The sequence below is a fragment of the Atractosteus spatula genome, chromosome 7 (assembly GCF_055471065.1).
Source record: "Atractosteus spatula isolate fAtrSpa1 chromosome 7, fAtrSpa1.hap1, whole genome shotgun sequence".
NCBI lineage: Eukaryota > Metazoa > Chordata > Actinopteri > Semionotiformes > Lepisosteidae > Atractosteus > Atractosteus spatula.
In genome coordinates, this window is record NC_142712.1 from 20,503,333 (window position 1) to 20,524,217 (window position 20,885).

General features: G+C 37.2%; 1 protein-coding gene across 2 annotated transcripts in view; it reads right to left on the reverse strand.

Annotated features, from left to right (window-relative positions):
- The window catches only part of grik1a (glutamate receptor, ionotropic, kainate 1a), a 91,347-nt gene that overhangs the window by 45,821 nt on the left and 24,641 nt on the right, over positions 1-20,885 (reverse strand). For both annotated transcript variants that reach the window (XM_088920643.1, XM_088920644.1), the window contains exons 2-3: positions 10,362-10,529; positions 7,111-7,368 (exon numbers count right to left, since the gene is read on the reverse strand). In XM_088920643.1, the coding sequence (XP_088776769.1) occupies positions 7,111-7,368; positions 10,362-10,529 (426 nt within the window). The remainder of the gene's footprint in view (positions 1-7,110; positions 7,369-10,361; positions 10,530-20,885) is intronic.

Here is a 20,885-nt window from a genome sequence, read left to right on the forward strand (position 1 = left end):
ACCTAGATTTTTCCACCAGCCAAGACAGATTTCAATCAATAGATATTAGACAGCCTTTGGGGACAAATGATCATGACAATTATTATCTGAATGTAATTTCAATTGCAAAACATGGCTTCTGAAAGTGTAGGAAAGCCGACTACTGTACCTCGGCTTTCCCCACTAAATGTGCAATTGTATCACCTTCCTATGGTAATTCTGAATTATGTTAATAATAATAATAATAATAATAATAATTGCTTACACTTATATAGCGCTTTTCTGGACACTCCACTCAAAGCGCTTTACAGGTAATGGGGACTCCCCTCCACCACCACCAATGTGCAGCATCCACCTGGATGATGCGACGGCAGCCATAGTGCGCCAGAACGCTCACCACACATCAGCTATTAGTGGGGAGGAGAGCAGAGTAATGAAGCCAATTCATAGATATTCATAGACATTCACAATGGCTCAGTGTGGAGAACTGTCGCTAAAAGCCAAATTCACATATAATTCCAAGTCCATCCCTATACTGTATACCATGATTTGCCATAGTGAATGCTAAGTGGAGCAATGTGGGACTGCATGATGAGAATACATGTTTACACATATACAGTACTGTGTATGACAGTAGTGTCTTGACATTCACAATGGCTCAGTGTGGAGAACTGTCGCTAAAAGCCAAATTCACATATAATTCCAAGTCCATCCCTATACTGTCACATAATGTACAATATTACACTGTGCAGTACATTAGTATACAGTATATACAGTACTGTATATTAAGTATGGTTAAAAGACATATGTAACCAACCCTTATATGATCATTAAATTACTAATGCATTGGCTTTAAGTTAATTAAAATAACATAGATCAACATTAATCACAGACTTATAGTAACCAGCTAAAACAACATGATTTCATCCTCTGTGTCCAGTGGATGTCTGCACTTTCTCTCTTTGTGTTGGTGATTAGAATGCCCCACTGTCATGAAAAGGGCAAAAAAACAGTCAAATTGTCTCCATGCTGTCATTCCCCATGCCACCAACACAGACCCAGGAATGCTCTTTACAATATAAAAACAAGACTATATTGAGATGCTGGTACTGGGTTGTGAGTAATTGGGGAGTGGGTAGAGAGAGGTTCACTCTTTAGCTAGATTCATCTCATGATCCTAGTCTGTTGCTCAGCTATTTTGAGAGTTGCACTAAACCTTCGGCTCGGTTTCATCCCGCTCTCCTGTTCGTGTAAGGTGTCTCCCTTTTTCAGCACATATGGATTGATGAGTGACAGAAGGAATCCCAAAGCAGGACTGATGCTTTGACTTAGACAGGCGACCCATAAAGTGAATGGCCATCCCTCCTATTCATCAGCCCAGGTTCCATCTAAATTTTGTTTTCCTCAAGTCAACAATGAGCAACCTGTTCTTTGTTTTTGGTCTTTTGCTGAACTGAACAATGTTGTGTGGAATGAAAAGTCACGAAGAGGTTTCCATGTGGTTCCAGAGGTGAATGGCAATTACTTTGAGTGCGAATAATAGTGTCCTGGTCTGAGACTTTATTCTACTTTATTATTATAGGAGCACATCCAATATTCTTAAAAAGTGCAGTGATTTAGTCTTGTTTTTGGTCCAATGATGAACTGGGTGGAATCAAATAACATGAATGTTTGAATTATTTTTTTCCAAACAAGCCGTGGTTCTTAGATTATAGTAGTTAAGACCAATGAAAGTCCTTGTATAACCATAAAAAGTACAGTTAAATCAAATGGCTCAATGCAAGGTGAAAGCCACACTAAACCAAAAATTTGCATATTTATTACTGTAGGCTTTCAGAGGGAAAAATGTAAACAGTTTAGACAATGAGAGAATCGGTGGACACTAGGTAGGTAAAGTTCAATAAAAATTTTAGCAATTTAAAGGTTAAGCATTCTAGACAGTAATATAATAATATGCCTTTGGAGATCAACACAGAAAACAATCTGACAAGAAAAGGTCACTTTATCAAATAATATAACACACCTCAACAGTGACTGAGTCAAGGGAAAAGGATTGATGAAATGAGATTATAAAATTTGGTGAAATGAGATTATTGAAAGATAAGTGGAGAAGAAAATTGCTATCGTGTACAGATTAATCCAACTTTTTTTCCAATATCCCAATCATAAGAGAGCACTAAAGGGGAAGGCAAAGAGGGTAAGAGGTGAAGGAAATAGTAAATGTTCTTAATATAGGATTAGAGTTTCCCAATCCAAATCCTCATTTCTCCAGTATATGCTGGATTTTACCCCAGTTGAAATTTTGACTATTTAATTGAACCATAGATTTTCAGATCCGCCAGATCTCAGATTTCGGATTTCCAACTTTTCTACAGTATAAATATTTGTAACTTCAGAATTGCAAATTCTGTTAAGGAAAAACCTTTGAACCTGTGGTGTCAAGATAGATATTGACTGCACTGCCATTTGTCACCTCACCCTTTTGTGCATCAACAAACATTTCCTACATGTATTGCATCACACAGAGTAGCGATTTCGGCTAACCACTTCTCAGTAAAACACAGGTCCCTGGTGATCACTGTTTGTTATTAATTTTTCAAATAGGCTTAAGTTAATTACAAACAATTACACTCAAGTATGATGTCTTAGTACTGCTTTGCCATGCTCAGAAAGGTGGTGTTATTTACATCAGTCGATACATTAATTGCCTTTTCTCTGATGCTTTTGCCTTCATTATGGACTTATCTCTAAATTAGATTTTTGTTTGCCTTAAGTGCACTGCCAACACCAATCAACAGAAATCAGCTTTTTGGAAGTGCTACAGGCTTAGCAATGCCTTCCTTTTCTGCTCATTAAAAGAAAACACCGTGGTTGCATTAACAGGATGAGAAATAGTAACGTATCTTAACTTTGAGACTGGTGGTTTGTGATTGCTTCTGTCTGCTCCATTGCAACACAAACCTCAAAGGAAAAAAACATAGATATTACATCACATCACTTTCATTAAACTCTTATCTAATTCAGGGTCACGTCAGCCTGGAGCCTAGCCTGAGAAGCGTTTGATGCAAGGCAGGATACAGCCTGGACAGGATGCCAGTCTATCACAGGGCACACACAGTCATGCATACCCTCACAGCAGAGCCAATTTTTACAGAAGCCAGTTAACCTACCAGCATGACTTGAGACTGTGGGAGGAAACTGGAGCACCCAGAGAAAACCCATACAAACATGGGAAGAACATGCCAACTCCATGCAGATAGAACACCAGGAATTAAACCCATGACACCAACACTGAAAGGCAGCTATGCTAACCACTGCCTTGGTTAGAAAGCCAACATAAATACCACTTAATACAATTTCATAATTATCTTGTGCAGACCAAATTGTTACACACTGTATATCAATTTAAACATCATATCTGTCAGAAAACCCTTTCGCACAATGTAGATGCAAGCAATGGAGATTCTTTGTGTATTGATTACACTAACCGCAGTGTGTCTTTAAAAGACATAAAGCAGCCCTCTTGTGTCAACCAATCACTACCACTCAGCTTTACAGTGATTAAATGTGAAGTTTTAAAATCAATGAAACACTGAGTATCTATTTCCCCTGCAGTGCAGTTTGGAATACAGTATTTTAATGACTTGTCATGGGTATAGTATATTCTTGGGGAGACAGGCACTATGCAAATGGTTAATTTTTGATGGTGGGAACTGGTAACACAAAGGGCCTGAGGGACTGTATTGCAGAAAATAAAGGCTTCTAGAGCCTGTTTGGCGTGAGCTGGCCTACTGACTTCAACCTGAACATCACTGTTTCACCACCGACCCCAGAAGCCTATAAAGATGGGTTCCTCTGCACAAGTTCAGGGAGGTGAGATGTTTAATGCCAAGAGCAGCTGGTGTTTGCTGCCAGCTGCCTGTTAAGCTGTTTGATTCTCTTCTTTTCTCTGTTTAATTAAGCCATTGTCATGCCAATATGAAAGAAATACTAGTGTTGCTTTTTAAATCCTTCAGATTCATGCATTAAAAGAATAATTAGTAAACTAAGTACGGATGGTAGTTACTGGAGTTTGATTATAATGTCACAGTTGAAGGTGTTAGTTAAGGTGTCAGTTAATTGTCAAACATTGAATCACTGCTGTCTGTGTGCATCCCCTGCAGTGAACAACACATCCACCTCCATTGTCAGTTTCACACATACTGTATCCTAGATTCCCCAGATCTTCTACTTAAGCAGCAATAGATTATTTCACTAAATCTACCTTTGCCACACGTGCAGTAATCTGACACTAAAGCATTCCATCCTCTATTTTTTCCTCTTCAAAGTTTATTTCAATCACAGGAAAAGGTGCTTTGTATCTTATTGATTTTCACCTGCTATTCAGCAGGTCACAGACATCCTGAAAATCAATATATATAGATCAATTTGAAGGATTACTTTATTTTGTCTAATTTTGACATTATTGTTTATTTCACCATGAGTCACTGAATCATATTTCAGCATAGTTATTCCACATCAATGAATATGAATTTTTGTTTAAGAAGCTTCAGTTGCTAAGTATGACAGTGGAAGCTCCTAACCCACTGATAATTTCAAATGTAAAATGAAAAAAAGGTGTTTTTTATAACAACTCCGGTTATTAGTTTTCAGATACACAAGGACAATCTTAATTTCTTTCACAGCACATCCAGTGAATGTAGAGCACGTAGAAACAGTAATCAAAATAAATGCTAATTCATTTTGCTCAAAGGCTTAAGGCCCACTTGCTGTGATGTCATCAGTTCCTCTTTGTATTGGACTGCAGAGGAGTGAATAGCTAAGAACAAAAGGGCTGTACAGATGAAGACAAAATATAATTACCGTGGCAAAAAATAATCAGGTTCTCAAACAAATTCTCAGTACAAAGAATGGAGCTCTATGAGAAATACTGTACACAGAATTCACATGTAAATGAAATAAATCAGGTTACACAAGGCTATGTTTTTGAAAAAATGAAAAAAACAGCCTGCATAGCCAACAATATGCAGAGGGAGGGGAGTTCATTTTTTTCTTTCTCTGTGTAAAATAGGCATTGAGAATACACTTTGTCTTTCAGTTCAGACAACATCCCCAGCTGAAGGATGTTTTTTGACATGGAAGTAAACTGGGGAGACGGGAAGGTCTAAGAAATTGTTATGAACTGAAAATTGAACCACTGGTGTCTAATTCCCTCTTTTAAGTCTGTGTATTGACCAAATCATTCCAGCCATTAAATGCAGTTCAAAACTTCATTAGGTTCTGTGCTGATTCATGACACATACGTAAGTGCCATCAACACAACTTAATTAAATTAGCATTTCTGTCTTATCTTATTTCTTAATTACAACAGCGACTGCTAGGAACCATTCAAACTTATTGAAAAATTATGCTGTAATGATATACTAGGGAACATTTGATAATATCTATTCCCCTGGGGTGTTCAAAATATATTTCAATTCCTTTCAACACAAGTTGAAACACAGTTGAAACACAGAAGGTCTTGTCTACTTCAGACTGAGTTATCAACCTATTACCCAAGACCTATAACCAATGAATATTTGCCTCCATAAAGTGAAACAACACAGTATTAAATAGATAACTCATGCAAAAAATGTAAAAAAAATGACATACATCCCACAATACAGGATCTATATAGGTGAAAACGATTAACAGCAGAGAAGTGGGTTTAATTTTAGTTTTTCTAAATCTACATATTAATTTTCTTGATTTAGGACACATTAACCAATGCTCTTTGTTCAAGCATGAAAAAGCATGATTACTCTCATTAGCATTCACAGAAAAAATCAGAACAGTTAAATACTTACACACAGTCATATTAGCTATAATGGCTAGCCAAATTATTAGGAACCCCTACTTAGTAATACTAACTGCATTTTATGTTAATATGGATGGATCAGAACCACAACTAAAGCTAACTGTGCCTATTCCTTTACACATGTTGAGCCCACATGTTGCCCAGCTGGACATTTTCCATGTGTGAAATACCCCTGATACCCTTCTAGACAGCCTCTACAACAACACCTCTCTAAAAGTCTCTCAGATCAATAATATTTGCCATTACTATACATCATTCAGTCCAGTTTTGCTATTCAACCCACATGTTCTTCAATTCCAAAGGCTAACTGATGCAGTCACGTTACTGATTGTGTTGTTTTTAATTGTTTTCACTATACTAAGAAGAAAATATGACAATTAAGGACAAACTGCAGTGTCTATATGTACTGTACTGTATATAACAATACACAAACATTAAATGTGTGACAGTGTGTAGTGGGCACCAGTAAGAACTCAACACCCCGCGTGAGGTGATGGAAGCACCAGTGTGAGTTTATCAGGGACCAAAAACAATACAATAAGAGTGAAAAAAATGCAACAAAAAAACAAAAAGAAAAAGTGCTGCATTACCTCCAGGGTGGGTTTACCCTATTTAATGGGGTTCAGCCTGGGAAAAAAAGAGCCGCTAGACGGGGTCCAGTCTGGTGAGCAGGGCGAGGTAAAAACAAAACAAGAACTGAGTGCGTAACAAAAATGTGTGTGTATGCCTGCCCCAGTGAAAGTGTGTGATGGGACAGGCAAAAAGAAAAAGAAAACCTTAAATCCCCTGGGGGCTGTCGGAAAAAACCCCCCCTTCCAGCGGTCCCCCTGCTCGTCTCGTCGGAGGCTGTCCAGTGTGCCTTTATAGGACCCGCCCAGCTGGGGCTCATCAGCTGGAAGCCAAAACAGCTGGGACTACAGAGGCAAGGCGTCGCCCTTCAACCAGAGCTCCGCCTCCACACTGGACACGCCCCCACGTAATGCCACAAATGAATCAAGAGAACAACAAAGACAGTTAAAACATTATTAATATTATGAACATTACGTTAGGAGTAAAATAAAATAATAAGCTCATAGGAACAATATTTGTGTGAACCAGCTTTTGACTGTACAAGTTAAATGAATTTATAAATTCATAGAGACATTTTAAGCTCTCTACATTTGACTGGTGGTTGTGCTCCCTACAAATGAGGGTAGGAGAATCCATAGTGTTTGACAAGAAAGGAGGGGTTACTCATTTTGACAGCGTCACCATTTAACACAACTAGCACCTACCAGTACTGTCTTCATAGACCACCGTGACCGTTTTCCATTTGTAATACTGCACCATGTCCAAAATGGCGCGGCTGATGGAAGCATAGTCTGGGTAGAGGTTGATGTAAAACGAGTCTTTGTTGTCCACTGAGGGGTGCTTCCACCGGGTCTGGATGTGGGGAACTTCCAGCGCGTTACAAATGGACTGCACGGCGCTGACCGAGGAGCTGTGAGAAGGGCCGAAAACTGCAGCCACGCCAAGTGCGAGCTGGTCACAGGCTGGAGAGAAGCAGAACGGTGTTATTTTTAAACAATGTGTTTTAGGTTTTCACGAGGCTGGTTTCAAACAAATTGTGTAATACAAAAATACAAGAACAACATGAATCCCTTTCGTCTCACCCTCCTCTCCCTTTTCAAGCTATCCCATCCCATCTGCCTTTCCCCTCTCGCCTTCTCCTCCCCTCTGCCCAAACAGTACCCTTCCAGTAGTTTATAGTATAATTAACAAAGGAAGCATACTATATATAGACTGTATATAAAATGGTACTGTACAAATGATAAAGAATCTCAATAGGCTTTATTAAAAAAAAACTAGAAAAGACAGTTCTGGGCTTAGGAAATAGAAGCAGGATGGTAAAGCTCTGTGGCAGTCATTCCTGGTCCTGGAGAGCCATCCATTACAACCCCTCAATGGCTAAGTCAATGCCATTAAGGTTTCTTTAATGGCATCCAGGAAAATTGTTAAGTTCATATTTACTTTGTGTCATAATTGTGTTTTTATTTTCAAAAGTTTAAAATTATAAACACAGCTTTAAAGGCAGGTAAGCATCACAAAATTAAAAGGTTGGTAATTCAGATAAATTCAGTAAATATTAAATTAAAATAGGCTGACAGTTGCATGGCAGTTACCATTACTGCTTCCCACATCTTCAGTCCTGGGCTAAACACTACTCTGGGCACTTTCTGTATGGAGATTGCATGTGTGAGTGGGAATATTGGTTTTATCTGGGTGGTCTCCCACAGCCCAAAGCCCAGTGAAGGCTGGGTTAAATAGTGTCTAAATTCTTGTCCCTATGTGCATGTCTCTGCCCTGTGATGGACTAGAGTACCATTCAGGGTGTAGATCCAAGGTTATCTTTACCAAGGATTGGCATCTTTCTGATAATGAATGGAAGAAAGGAAAATCAGAAGACTATGAGAGTATCAGAATTATGGAGAAATATTATGGCCTTAGCTAAGAATCATCTCTGCTGCTGGAACAGTAAATTTGCTTTTCTATTCGTTTTTTACAGCAATTGCTATAAAAACATGTTAGCTTTTTACTTTACTCCTGAAACAAAGTGTTATTTTAGGGAATATATGAATCTTCAGTCCCTTATACTGTATGTCATGAGCTGTGTATTTATGAAAATCCTAATGTGTTGGGGGGTAATCAATCATTTTGATAATCTTAAATTTATCATCATCAAGATAAAGCTCTCACTCTGGTACACTCAAGAGCTAAAGAGGGTATAACTGTTTAAATTAAGTTATAAAACATTGGATCATTTGTAAAATATCCGTATGTCAATTAAATCTGTATGAACGTTTTTCAAATTCTGGGGAACTTTCACAGCAGAAAACATTTCTAGAAGAGTTACCATGTACCATTCAATGTAGAAGATAATCACCATTTTATACCAAAAATAGTTTCTGTGCAGGACTGGAAAACACTAGAAAACCAGTGACTAGACTAGTATTTCTTCCCTGCTAATATTAGTCAGCCTGCTAAATGATGTTAGTCATTCATTCAGTGGACAAATCCTGCGATAGACTGGTGTCCTGTCCAGGGTGTATGCCACTTTGCACCCATTGTTTGCCAGGATATGAGCAACCCTGTATTTGTTAAAGAGGTTAGAAATGGCCAAATCTGTATCCATCCATCTACCTTTGTAGTTTGGAGATTTGCAGCCAAAGAGGAGCCTAACCCAGCATATACACAGTGCAAAGCATGTCTATACCCTGAAGTTGATGCCAGTCCATCCCAAAGCCCACAAACAACAGGAAGCACTTTAGAGATGCTAGTTAACCAGGACAACATGTCATTGAACTGTAAGAAGATATATGTGTTTTATTAAAACCTAGACTATAAAAATAAAAATACAGATACTTTGCAAATGCCCCCTCATCAAAATTTGTCAGACTTCTGGAGTGGAGGAGTTCTAGTTTATAATTTATACATTTATACAAGATTCTGCAAGTGTTCCGTAAAAGTATATGGCCAGTAAAGTCTCAAACTTATTTCAAATTACATAAAGGTGTCATCTGCAGTATGATTAATACACAGCAATGAAATCAGAGGAGCGCATTTACAAAACTGCTCAGGCTTTTGAAACAATTTAATTTTGTGCGTGTGGTTTAATGTTTTGTATAATGTATTTGTTTAAAGCCCAAAGTGTGAAAAAATAAACTTTCAGTAGGGTTGGAAATCATTACATCTCAGGCTAAGCCCAGTACATCATCATCAGTTTGCTTGGATTCATTGTTCACTGTCATCTGTGCAATATAGGATCTTATAATAAAAAATACTAATCTAATTTCTAGGAAAAACACATATGCTGAAGTTTAGCAAAAACACAGATTTGATGTCTCACTAATTAGAATAACTCATAATTCTCTTCACCATGGTTAGGTCAGAGAACGAGATTCTCAACACTATGTTCACTCAACATGTTGAGAATTAACTACCTGTAAATTCTGATATAAAAAACAATATTAATAACAACAGTAATACAAAGGACTTACAGAGTAATAAATAATAAATATTCTTGAAATACCAAAATGAGGCTTCTTCAGATCACATGCAACTGAAAAAAGCAACCTTAGGTTTGGTTGTTAGGTTTTGGATAATCATACAAGGGTTTTCAGATTTTGCATTTGAAAGCTTTTTTATAAAATAAATATATTATTGTAGTTATCCTCAATCTCTAACCTAAATATTTGTTTTTTGTGATAAACTTACTGTACAATCTTTTACATAGAATGGCCCTTTCTTTGAAAGTGCAAAATTGCTACTTTGCAACACCAAACATTCATGTTTTACTTTACTTCCATAAAATCCATAATTTTTAAGTCAAATAATTAAGCATGAAATCACACAATGCATACAGCACTATTCAACAAATATGGGACAAATGTACATTACATTCAGAAAAATGGGGTGATCTCTGTCTACATACAGGAATAGAAATGAAATCAATATTTTCCAAATATTCACTCAGTAAAAGACTTACCTCTTCTGGAGGCTTCAAAACTATCAAAGAGGTTTATTCTCTGAATGTCATAGGTAAGTGTGGTGTTTGGCATTAAGGTCCTATTTCGGTTTATATTGGTGACAGCAAATTTGAAGGCTAATTCTTCTACGCTTATAGGCTCATTCTCCAGGGTTTCAAAAATCCCCCCTGTGAAAAGAGAAATAAAGACTCTTTGAGGATCCAAGGTTTAATCAATACAAAACTTTCAAAGGTTTTCACACATATTAAAACTGGCTTCTCTCTTTTCTAATTAGTTTTAGGGAACAGCAATAGAAAATGTGCTATGTGCTGTTGCAAAAGAGTAGAAACATTAATATATCAGGCTATTGTCACTGCGATTGTTCATGGTGACATATACAGTAGAAGAAGTAAACCTAACCCTAACATATAAACATGTAAAAGGTTATGTTTGAGACATTTTACATGGATACTTTTTGTTGAAAGAGCAAGCACAGTAGGATTCTTATTCAACATTCTTATTCGACAGGCCGCAACTAAACACATGATCACACAAAGTATTCTCTGCCCATCAGTCTGTCAGACAAGGTCAAAAGTAGCCAAATTTGTTGGAGACAAAGGAAGTAAATTGAAAAGGGCAGCTTTCTGCTTCCACCTGGCGAGGTATTCTAATGACTAAGTGTGAAAGTCAAAAAGCTCTAAAAAAATTGAATGATTTAATAATCTTTACAGTCTACTGACCACCGCAAATAGATTAAGAAGAAATCCTGTGCTGAATAGGTTTAACATATGTATTTCAAATTTTCTTGTGAAGTACAAAATGAAAATAAAAAGATCCAATCTACAGTATATAGAATCATTTAGAATCATATTTAATTTGTGAGAAAAGCAAAAAAGGGAAAAAAATCCAAGCTGCATTATTTTGCTCGTTTTGATCACAAGGTTTCAGATATTCTAATATATGTAATAATACTGTATATAGTTATTGTTGTTATTATTATTATTATTATTATTAGAGAAAAGAATTCACACTTTTTAAAAAGCAGCCGCAGTGCTTTCAAGCAGAATGCTTTAGTCTTTTTAATACCTGCAGTAGTAACTTGGTGCTACACTGCAGAGAAAGCAGGCTGTGGAGGTGCTTCAGTGCCTGCACACAGCAGCTAATGGAATCCAGAGTCCTGCAGAGGCTGTGAACCTGCCAATGCGTATCAGTTTACTGAGCACTCTTTTCAACTCTGCTTAAGATTTAACTCTGAGTACTGAGGTCTGAAGAATGGAAGTAATACTGTAGCTCTATAACGGGAATAGTCTTTGCTTGTGAGAACCACAACCCAGCAGGTTTCACAGGTCACCTTTAAATCACCAATTTCTAACCTCTGGAACAATTCAATTTTGTCCATCATGGGAGCTGGAGATTTCATTTTCATTTATGTAATTTACAGGCCACTTAAAATGAAAACATTAACACACCACAGTTCTCATGGCCCACCGTGAGCCATTCATGAGTTAATTGCACAAATTAACTTCCTAAATTGATCAAACACACACATTTCAAGACTTTATAGTAGTGTATTTTTCCAGAACTGGCACTGGTCACCACTTCCCCCTGATAATGTTTCAGAATCTTCAACCCCCACCCATAGTATTGATGATTTCAGTGGGTAAGCAATCTGAGACTTTGTTTTGGCTTTGACCCACCTGGCAAAGACAACTTGGCTATCAGTACAAGGTTTCTGCACTTCTCCTACTTCCTACAATAGAACAGAGAAGCTACTGCAATGGTGGTGGTTAAGGAAAAGAAAAGGGGGTTGAAAAAGGCAGCTCCCACCCAACCATCTGCTAACCGCTTTATCCAATTCAGAGTCGAGGAGGAGCCTATCCCAGCAAGCACGGCACACCCTGAACGGGATGCAAGTTCATTGCAGTGCACACACAGATGCAGACATGTAGACACTCACACCAGGGCCAGTTTTCCCAGAAGCCAATTAACCTACCAGTATGTCTTCAGACTGCCGGAGAAAAATGGAGCACCTGGAGGAAACCCACACTAACACAAGGAGAACATACAAACTCCATACAGATAGCACCCAGGTCCAGAATTGAACCCATGGCCCCAGTGCTGTGAGGCAGCAATGCTGACCACTGCAGCATCATGCAGCCGAAAGCGTGCTTAGTAGCCATACTTATAGTTAAATGGGAATGTATTCCAAGGGGTTGTCCTCTTGCCAGAGCTTTCAGTTAGAGATCAATTTTATAGCACACACACACAACCATATTTTAAAGCTGTTTTTGGATTTTGATCATTTGAGGCATCTACCTCTTACGTGTAATAAAATCATCATGTTTTCAAAAATAGATGTACTCCAACTCAAGGTGCTAAATTAGGAATGGCAAGTGAGCTGTAAATACTTTGCAGCAATTATGTGGCATCGGCATACAGTAGGAATTCATAGAGTTTTTGTGAAACCACTGTAATGTATATATCCAAATTTGCACGACTGACTTTCATACCAAAGTCTACTTATGTGTACATCTCAAGGAACTAGGTCTCAAAGAGGAAAGAGCTTCTTCTTATTTAATTGGGCTTTAAAACAAACAGGTTTGTTTGATTGGCTCACTATACTCCATAAAGTATGGTGTTTGTTTAACTAGGATAGTTGAAGACACTAGAACACATACTGTACAGTAATATAAGAGATCTATTGAGACCACTTCTGTTTTTTCTAAAGTATTTAAAGGAAATTATCTTGTTTAGTAGTGGAGACCTATAATTCCTTCTTGTCAAACAAGCATACTTTTTCAATTCAATATAACCTGTATAATACAGGATACAGGAACTTATTAAACTAATTAAATTCATGTTAGTTAGCAATTTACAAATAGATGAGGGGTTACCTTTTGACAAAGGGAACAATCAAGAACTAGATTATTAATTTTTATGTTCATGGATGTCATTTTAGAACCAATCCAGGAACTAGACTAGGGCTATCAGCAAGTGGTGTAAAATCAGTATTCTTACACAGTGAACCTGATCTGACAGCACTTACAGTGGATCAGTGGACATGCAGCACAGCCTCCAAAACTATGTAAGTAACAGCAGCATTATTGATAAAAAGAAATGTGTTAAATTGATTTTATTTTCAGATTTAGATGTCCTGCAACCAGAAAAGTTTGACATTCCTGCCCTAGATTGCCAGTTGTCATAAAGTCGAAGAACTTACCTCCAATGACTATAGACACAACTGTCAACTAAAGAGGTGTAAATGTAGAGTCAATACAGTTATTCCTAATGCCATCTGCCCTTGACTGTCTCATTATAAGGTTATCCACAGGGGACAGGAAAAGTTTACCATGAGAGATCCAAAGAGAATGTCTAATGTTGTGGTCAATGATTATTTAAAGCTTCGCCTGCTGTAGAAAACATTGTACCTGCATTAATCTAATGATTCATCTAATAACTATCAGGGGTATCAACACACCATAGATGTATGATATTGTAACACAAAATGGTAACTTTTGCATTGTTGTCGAGCCTAGCAAGAGATAAGGTGATCAAAAGAAAGCTTTGAAACTGCGTCTTTACTTGGTAGCATGAGATTCTGCTACATTCCTGCATCAGTCCTGTAAAAAATTAAATTGTGTAAGGAAAAGAATTCTAAAGAAAAATAAATGAAATTTCAAAACCTAAAACTGACTGAATTTCAAGTCCAGGAGCCTGAGAAGTTGAGCTAATGGAAGCAAAACATACGGTAGGTTTAGATCCTCAAAACTGAACTTTTTAATGCTTTAACTATTTTGTAGTAATATAATGATAAGAAGACCACTTCCTTTACTGTGTATGTCACTCAACAGACTGAGCAAATAGAATGAATTGCAGTTTGTCAGAGACACGTTCACCTGGAAAATGAAGTGTGTTATCATCAATCATTTTAAAATTTTCCCCTCAGAATCAGCTAATCATCCACTGAAAATCCAATTTAAAAATGCTCATGCCAAGTCAACTCTGGTTTTGTTTAATGTGTTTCATAGCCCTGACAATCACTACTATCTCTCAAGTTTCACTACAACATTCATGCAAATCTCTGACCTTTGAAAGGACCACTGAATGTTAAACAACATAATTTAATGAAATAAATAAGCACATTTCACAACATCTTAACAACTTAATGAAGGACATGTAAAATCCAATCCACTTCAGAGTAAAGCCAGTAACCGAAGTCTCAGAAGAATGTTTATGTATTTAAAAATTGGTAATGAACAATAACAACTTAATCGGTTTTTCTAAGGTCAGTTTGGGCAACTTCTTGGTGATAGTCATGGTCAATGACCTGCCAGGGCATTTACAGTCTACTCAACTTCAATTTTAGACACAATGTTAATATTAAACATTTCAAAACTAGTCACAGCCTTTTCACTCAACATGTATGGAGATATGAAGCAAATCCTAATCTGTGCCCGCTACTCACTACCATTTTCTAGTGCTGAATTAATTATCAAAAAGATGGTTTAGTGAAGAATTTAAGAAAATCAAGCTTAAAATTATACAAGCAAGAGAATTAAACCTGTGGTAGAAGAAAACGGTCTGGGATAAACATACTGATGACTGCAGCTGTTTCTTTTAGAAAGGAACAGGCAGTATAACAGAAGGCAAACCTGGTGCACACTAAGAATATGCAGAAACAGCCTGCCTCAGAGGTGACCATATCATTCCAGGAGACTAATAGGATTAGAGCACAACTGCAGAGATAGCAATACTGTGATTTAGCATTTTGCTGTTGCCAAATTCATTGCTCATGGTATCACTCTGTGATTTGCCACAGCCCTTAGGGGAGAAGAAGAAACTTTGACAAATGGTAATAAAAAATGAACCCAGACAGAGTCTGTCAGAAATTAATTTGGAGATAAAATATCTTTTTCAGATGGTGCAGGCTTTGGTGTGGAATAGATCGGGATGTTGTAGATAATTCTGAGAAGCAACTGGCTATAACTCATGAAAGAGGACAGATTTTCCCTATACATACAGCAAAACACGGGTCCTATTGGGTTTTCATTACACATGAGTTTCATATCACCTAATTGAACTAATCAAATCAATTTTAACGTCTTATACGGTCTGAAAGAAGTCATTATTCAAAGAGGCATGCAAAGGATTGCAGCTTTTATGACTTGACTTGAGGGGAAGCACTTTATTGTTTCAAGGCTGCAATCGTGAAGAGGTTTTAAACAAAGCAAAAGAAAATATTTACTTCAGAGGACAAAACTGATATTAGACAATTAGGAGAGAAGGCTTAAAACTTAAATTAAAGAGTAGGCAAAACAGCACATTTAAATGCTACAGTAATTTGAAATAAAGATGTGGCATTTGTGTTTTTAAATGACAAAACATTTGCAATACTGTTACAGACTGACATCCCTCTGCCACTGTGATTAAATAAAAGTTATTGAAAGCAGTTTTACTTTTAAGAGTGAAACTTTTTAATACAGGCAGAATAAAAGTAACACACGAATATAATGAACAAACCGTTATAACTTCAAATTGATAAACTTTCCAACTTCCCACTAAAGTAAGACAGGCTCAAAACGGATTTAAAATTTAAATGTTTCAACACTTTTTTTCAGTATTTGTGTGTACTACATATGCAAGTGATTAACTTAAATAAATAAATGTGTTGCTGTCTTTCTATTAATATTTTTAAATAAAGTTGATGCAGCAGTACTGGTTACCTTCCAAAGAAATGTGTTCTATTTCCGAAATTCTAATGTAACAGTATTTTGAACATGACCCTTATTCTTACCTTGACCCTATAACCTTATTGTCTTTATGTGGTCTTATTCTGGGCTGGTATAAGCAAATTAAAGTGATCTCCGGGTTCTGGGCTTGTGACTGTGAGATTGTGGGTTCATGGCCTAATGTGGTCCAGGGAACTCTATCCTGAATGCTCCAGTCCACCCAACTAAACAACTAGGTACCAGCTTATCTGAGAAGTACCCAGCAATGGGCTGGAATCCCATCCTGTTTTCTTTACGATCAGGGAACATGGAGAAGCTCTGGGCCAATGAGCCTCTGGACTCAAGTATGGACTGTGCGCGAGTTCAAGGGCAGAGCTTACCTCAAATTTTGAAAATCAAATGCAGATCTTATTCTAGGGCCGAGTTAAATGAAGGAAGGCTTTTATATCACCGAGTGATATAAAAGCAATGAAACAATTTGCCAAGGCAATGGACTGAGAACACAAGGGGAGAAAAACAGATGATGTCTAGGATCGGAAAACTGTGAAATAGAGATGAACAGCAGAGAGAAAGTGATGGTCCGGTGAGCCGCATGGTGCTCTAGCAGTCCAGAAGTGATTGTCAGCGTGAGGAAGAGTAGAAGACAGTTTTAGCCCTGAGTGTTAAAGTCACTGGCCTCTTCAAGGAAGCTCTCTATCAAAACTCATAAAATACATCACTGCAACATATTCAGACAAACCCAAAGTACGTGAAAACATGTGCTGCATTTTCCAAAACCCAGACTTCAATCTATTAAACAATCTACTGTATTATTATGAAAGAAAGGAAGACAAAAATCTGCATCTATTAAATTACTTGTTCATTCAAAATGTATCTAACTCTGTTATTAATTTGTCATGCATTGTAAGTTATATTTTATTAATAGGACAGATTATGGACAGGCAATTAAAAAGATAATTATGTTATGTTAGTTTATGCTCATTGTTTTATTTTTAGCTTAGTTCCATTTCCTTTAAGTCTACCTTAAACATTCAAAGTCAGCAAAATGGACTTAATATAAAATGGAATTCTATCATTTCATGAAACACTTATCTCCTAATAGGCATTTCATCTTCAATGAAACTAAAAGAAAGTGGGTATCTGCATTCTGTTGAAATTACAGGAACTCAGTGAAGACTAATTCTGCTGCACACCTGATTGAAAATTGCAGATTTGGAACAATAAACTTGCAAATTGTACTAGATCACCAGTCTTCTATAAACATGCTCTTTGTGGAATTGCTTGAGAAATTGTCATTGATTTTGTAAACAGAAAAATGCTCTCCTTGGGACGTGACTGTGAATGACCTTTTAGTTAGTTGTTAAGTGCAGACTCCACACTAAAACTGAGAAGCCTTTGTCTCGTTTCACAAACTACTCACAAGAAGGCTATTAAATGTAGTCCTTAATTCTGGCTACCGAGTGAATGCTTGAATGAGCAGCTGCTGCTCCTTATTAAATTCTTTATTTCTATTCATTGATGTGTGTGTGCAGGGCAGCCATAGCAACTCACCTTAGAAACATACTGAATTACCTTCCAGTTTTTGGTTTATTAAAATTAGACTGGTGGTTATTTTCCAAACCTCCCAATTAAGGTATTCTCTTGGTCTACCTATTTAACATTCTGTTGGTCATTCCCTGTTATCTCAGATTTTGATTTCTATTCTATGATTTCTATTCTATTCTATTTATGCGTTTCATCGTAATAAGGACAAGTTTGAGAATAATCCTATGCATTCTCTTAAAATTGGAATTGAAAACAATCCGCAACACACAGCAGGTTCAATGGTCAGTGTCTCAGCAAGAGAGGAAGGCCAACATACAAAAATCCAGGTAAGCAACCAGTATTATATGCAAGCCTCAAATCCCTTTAATTAAAAGGCTCACTAGGAGTTTTACCAAAACAATAATCCCTGAGCCTGTTTTACAGAATCTACTCATTCATAGAAGTGTATCATGTTGAAACAGACAGGTGAGGAGCCACATTATCTCATTATAAAAAAGTAGTACAGTACATTGTACATTACTACTATACAGCACAAGTAAACTTGGAAGCACAAAACTGGACATTTTTTTGTAGGCTATCTGTACTACTTCAATTTAATATGGATACTGCCATTTTGCAAACTATTTAAACCTGACCTGAAAAGCTCGCTCCATACAGTACACAGTTCTGTATGGCATACTACTGACTTCATTTTATTTTTGTTTTCTTCTTACATTGTAAATACATTCTCCTGTATCATTGCACCTCAAAAATGAATAAAAATCTATTAAGGGTTTGGCATTCCCCATTTGATCTACAGAATAGAAAATAGTTTTCCTAAGCTTAATTATAATATCTAGTAAAATACTATTAAAGATGAAATCTTAAATTTACTAAGTTCCTTGCTAAACAGATTACTATACAACATTGATTTGAACATTTAATGTAAGAGAAATGCTAAGTAGTTGATTTTATTGCCCAATTACATGTGGCTTGTTGTGTAGATTCACAGATGTGAAATAGTAACATTATAAATACAATGTTAAGGTGTCTCAATTATGTTTTTTTCCCATACAATCACATGATCTGGTATCTTTCATTTTCCGAATTGTGATCCAAATCACAATAATTTAATCAATTATTGACTTAACAGCTCTTCAAAGTTCACTATGAAACTTGCAAAACTACAGTAATACAGGACTAATAAGGAATAAGGAACACTGCTCTATATCTTCAGGAGATTGACCCACAGTTGTGCAAAGCAGGGCTAATTGACTTGTGGTTTTTTCCAATCTTTCCTTAGCAAAATCTTTCCACAATAAATTACTCAATTATTTAACTACTGAATAGCAGGATCCATAAAACAATTAAGGTGCTGGTTGGATCACAGTAGAAAAGTGAAAGGCCACTCGCTCTGTAACCTTGGTCCAAATTACATACATCAACAGCAGCTACACCACCTTGAAGCTTAATCTCATAAGACTGAAGCTAAGCAGGACTGGCTTCCTGTATAGTATGTTATTAAGACAATACTAGTACAAATCAGGTTGGCGTTAGAACCAGTATGATGGGCCAGAAATCGATGACAGAGGACAATGTGCTTGAGGGGTTCCATCCTTCGAATGAGACATTAAGGTTTTGGCCATCCATTGTTATAAAAGGGCCCAAAGGGAAAATATTAGGAGGATTAAGGATATTCATCCAAGTGACCTGGCTACCTTGTGATTCAGGCTTCCTCAGATGGTCATTACCACCATCTGGAGCATGTAGTTTAAGACCCTATGCGGGACGGTATAATTCGGAAGTGACTGGAGAAGGACATCAGGGAAGACACGGCAAGGAATGGACGGGATGACGGACGGGGGGGCGGTGAAGACAGTGATCCAGATCCAAGGGAAGTCCAAAAGGGAATACAGGGTCCAGGGTCCAGGTACTGGAAGATCCATCCAAGACAAAAACAGTTTAAAACAGGAACTAGGGAATGGGGACATGGAACCAGGAACAGGAACATGGAAGTTAAAAACCATAACGAGACCGAGCCCTGGACTCAGATGGTCAGGACGCCATGTTGAAGCCTGTGCCCTCGGGTCACTCCTGGACCCGCTGGTAGGCGGGCTTCCAGGCGCCCGTCTTCCAATGCTGAGCCCTGAACACCAGAGACGCCAGTTTTAAATAATAAGAGGTGGAACAGGGGACAGGTGCGCGTAATGACAAATAATACAAGGTGGGAGCGCCCTCTAAAGGAGGGATGGCGATCGTGACACTTATCTGCTATACAGTGATCTATTTGAGCAGAATGACTGCTGCCCATCACCCAGGTAATAGATGTAATGCAGCCCAAATGTTAAGCATTTTGGGATCCTTTTGGATGAAAAGTGCTATGCAAATCAAAGGCCATCGATTAATGTTTCAATATACTGCAAAAGATTTATCTGTACTGTTTTGAGAAAAATGCCAGAAAAAATCCTCAATGCAAATGTGTACAGTATGTAGAGGTTAAATCAGAAGATTAACTACAACAGAGAATAAAACTTAATCCCATGAAGAATGCAACATTCATCAATATTAAACACCTGTCTCGCATGCTTGAAGCTACTTTTTCTTTTGTGCATAAACATTGTTAAAATCAGAACACATTCATGAACAATTTTATAATATATTGCTCTTATCAAGGAGCAGAAAAAGAAAAACAAAAGTGAACTTGCTGACTCCAAGTCTCAATGTGCTGGGTAAGATTTTTTGTATCAATGCTAAATCTTAGCCTGAAGAAAACAATCTATTACAGTATATATTTAATAAATACAAAATAGTGTATCTGCCCGTTTTATATTTTGCTATAACAGTGAGCTTGATTCCATTTACTTTCATGAAGAAAAAAGGATTTAACTTTCTGGTTTGCAACACACGCTGCTTGTGAAAAGCAAATCTGAACTGTTCTCATGCAAATCCTGCTTAACATTTTTCTCATTAGAAACAATACATTGCATGCCAGTAATAATAACATGTTAATACCACCAAAGAAATCTGTAAATCAATAAAATCAAGATGCTTTTTTTTCCAAACCAAAAAAAAAGACAAAGAAAATGTTAAAGCATCCAATGAGCAACAAGAAAATGGATATCGGCCCATCTTGATAGCGTTTTCCCTGTACAGAGTCTGTGAGGAATAGCCCCTGTACCTGGGCTGTCTGTTCCCTTATCATTCCAACTTGCCCCCCACTAAGCTAAGCTAAGCTTGGTTTGTCACTGTAAAACATTCTGTTGAGAAGGAAATTACTGGACTCAATTAGCT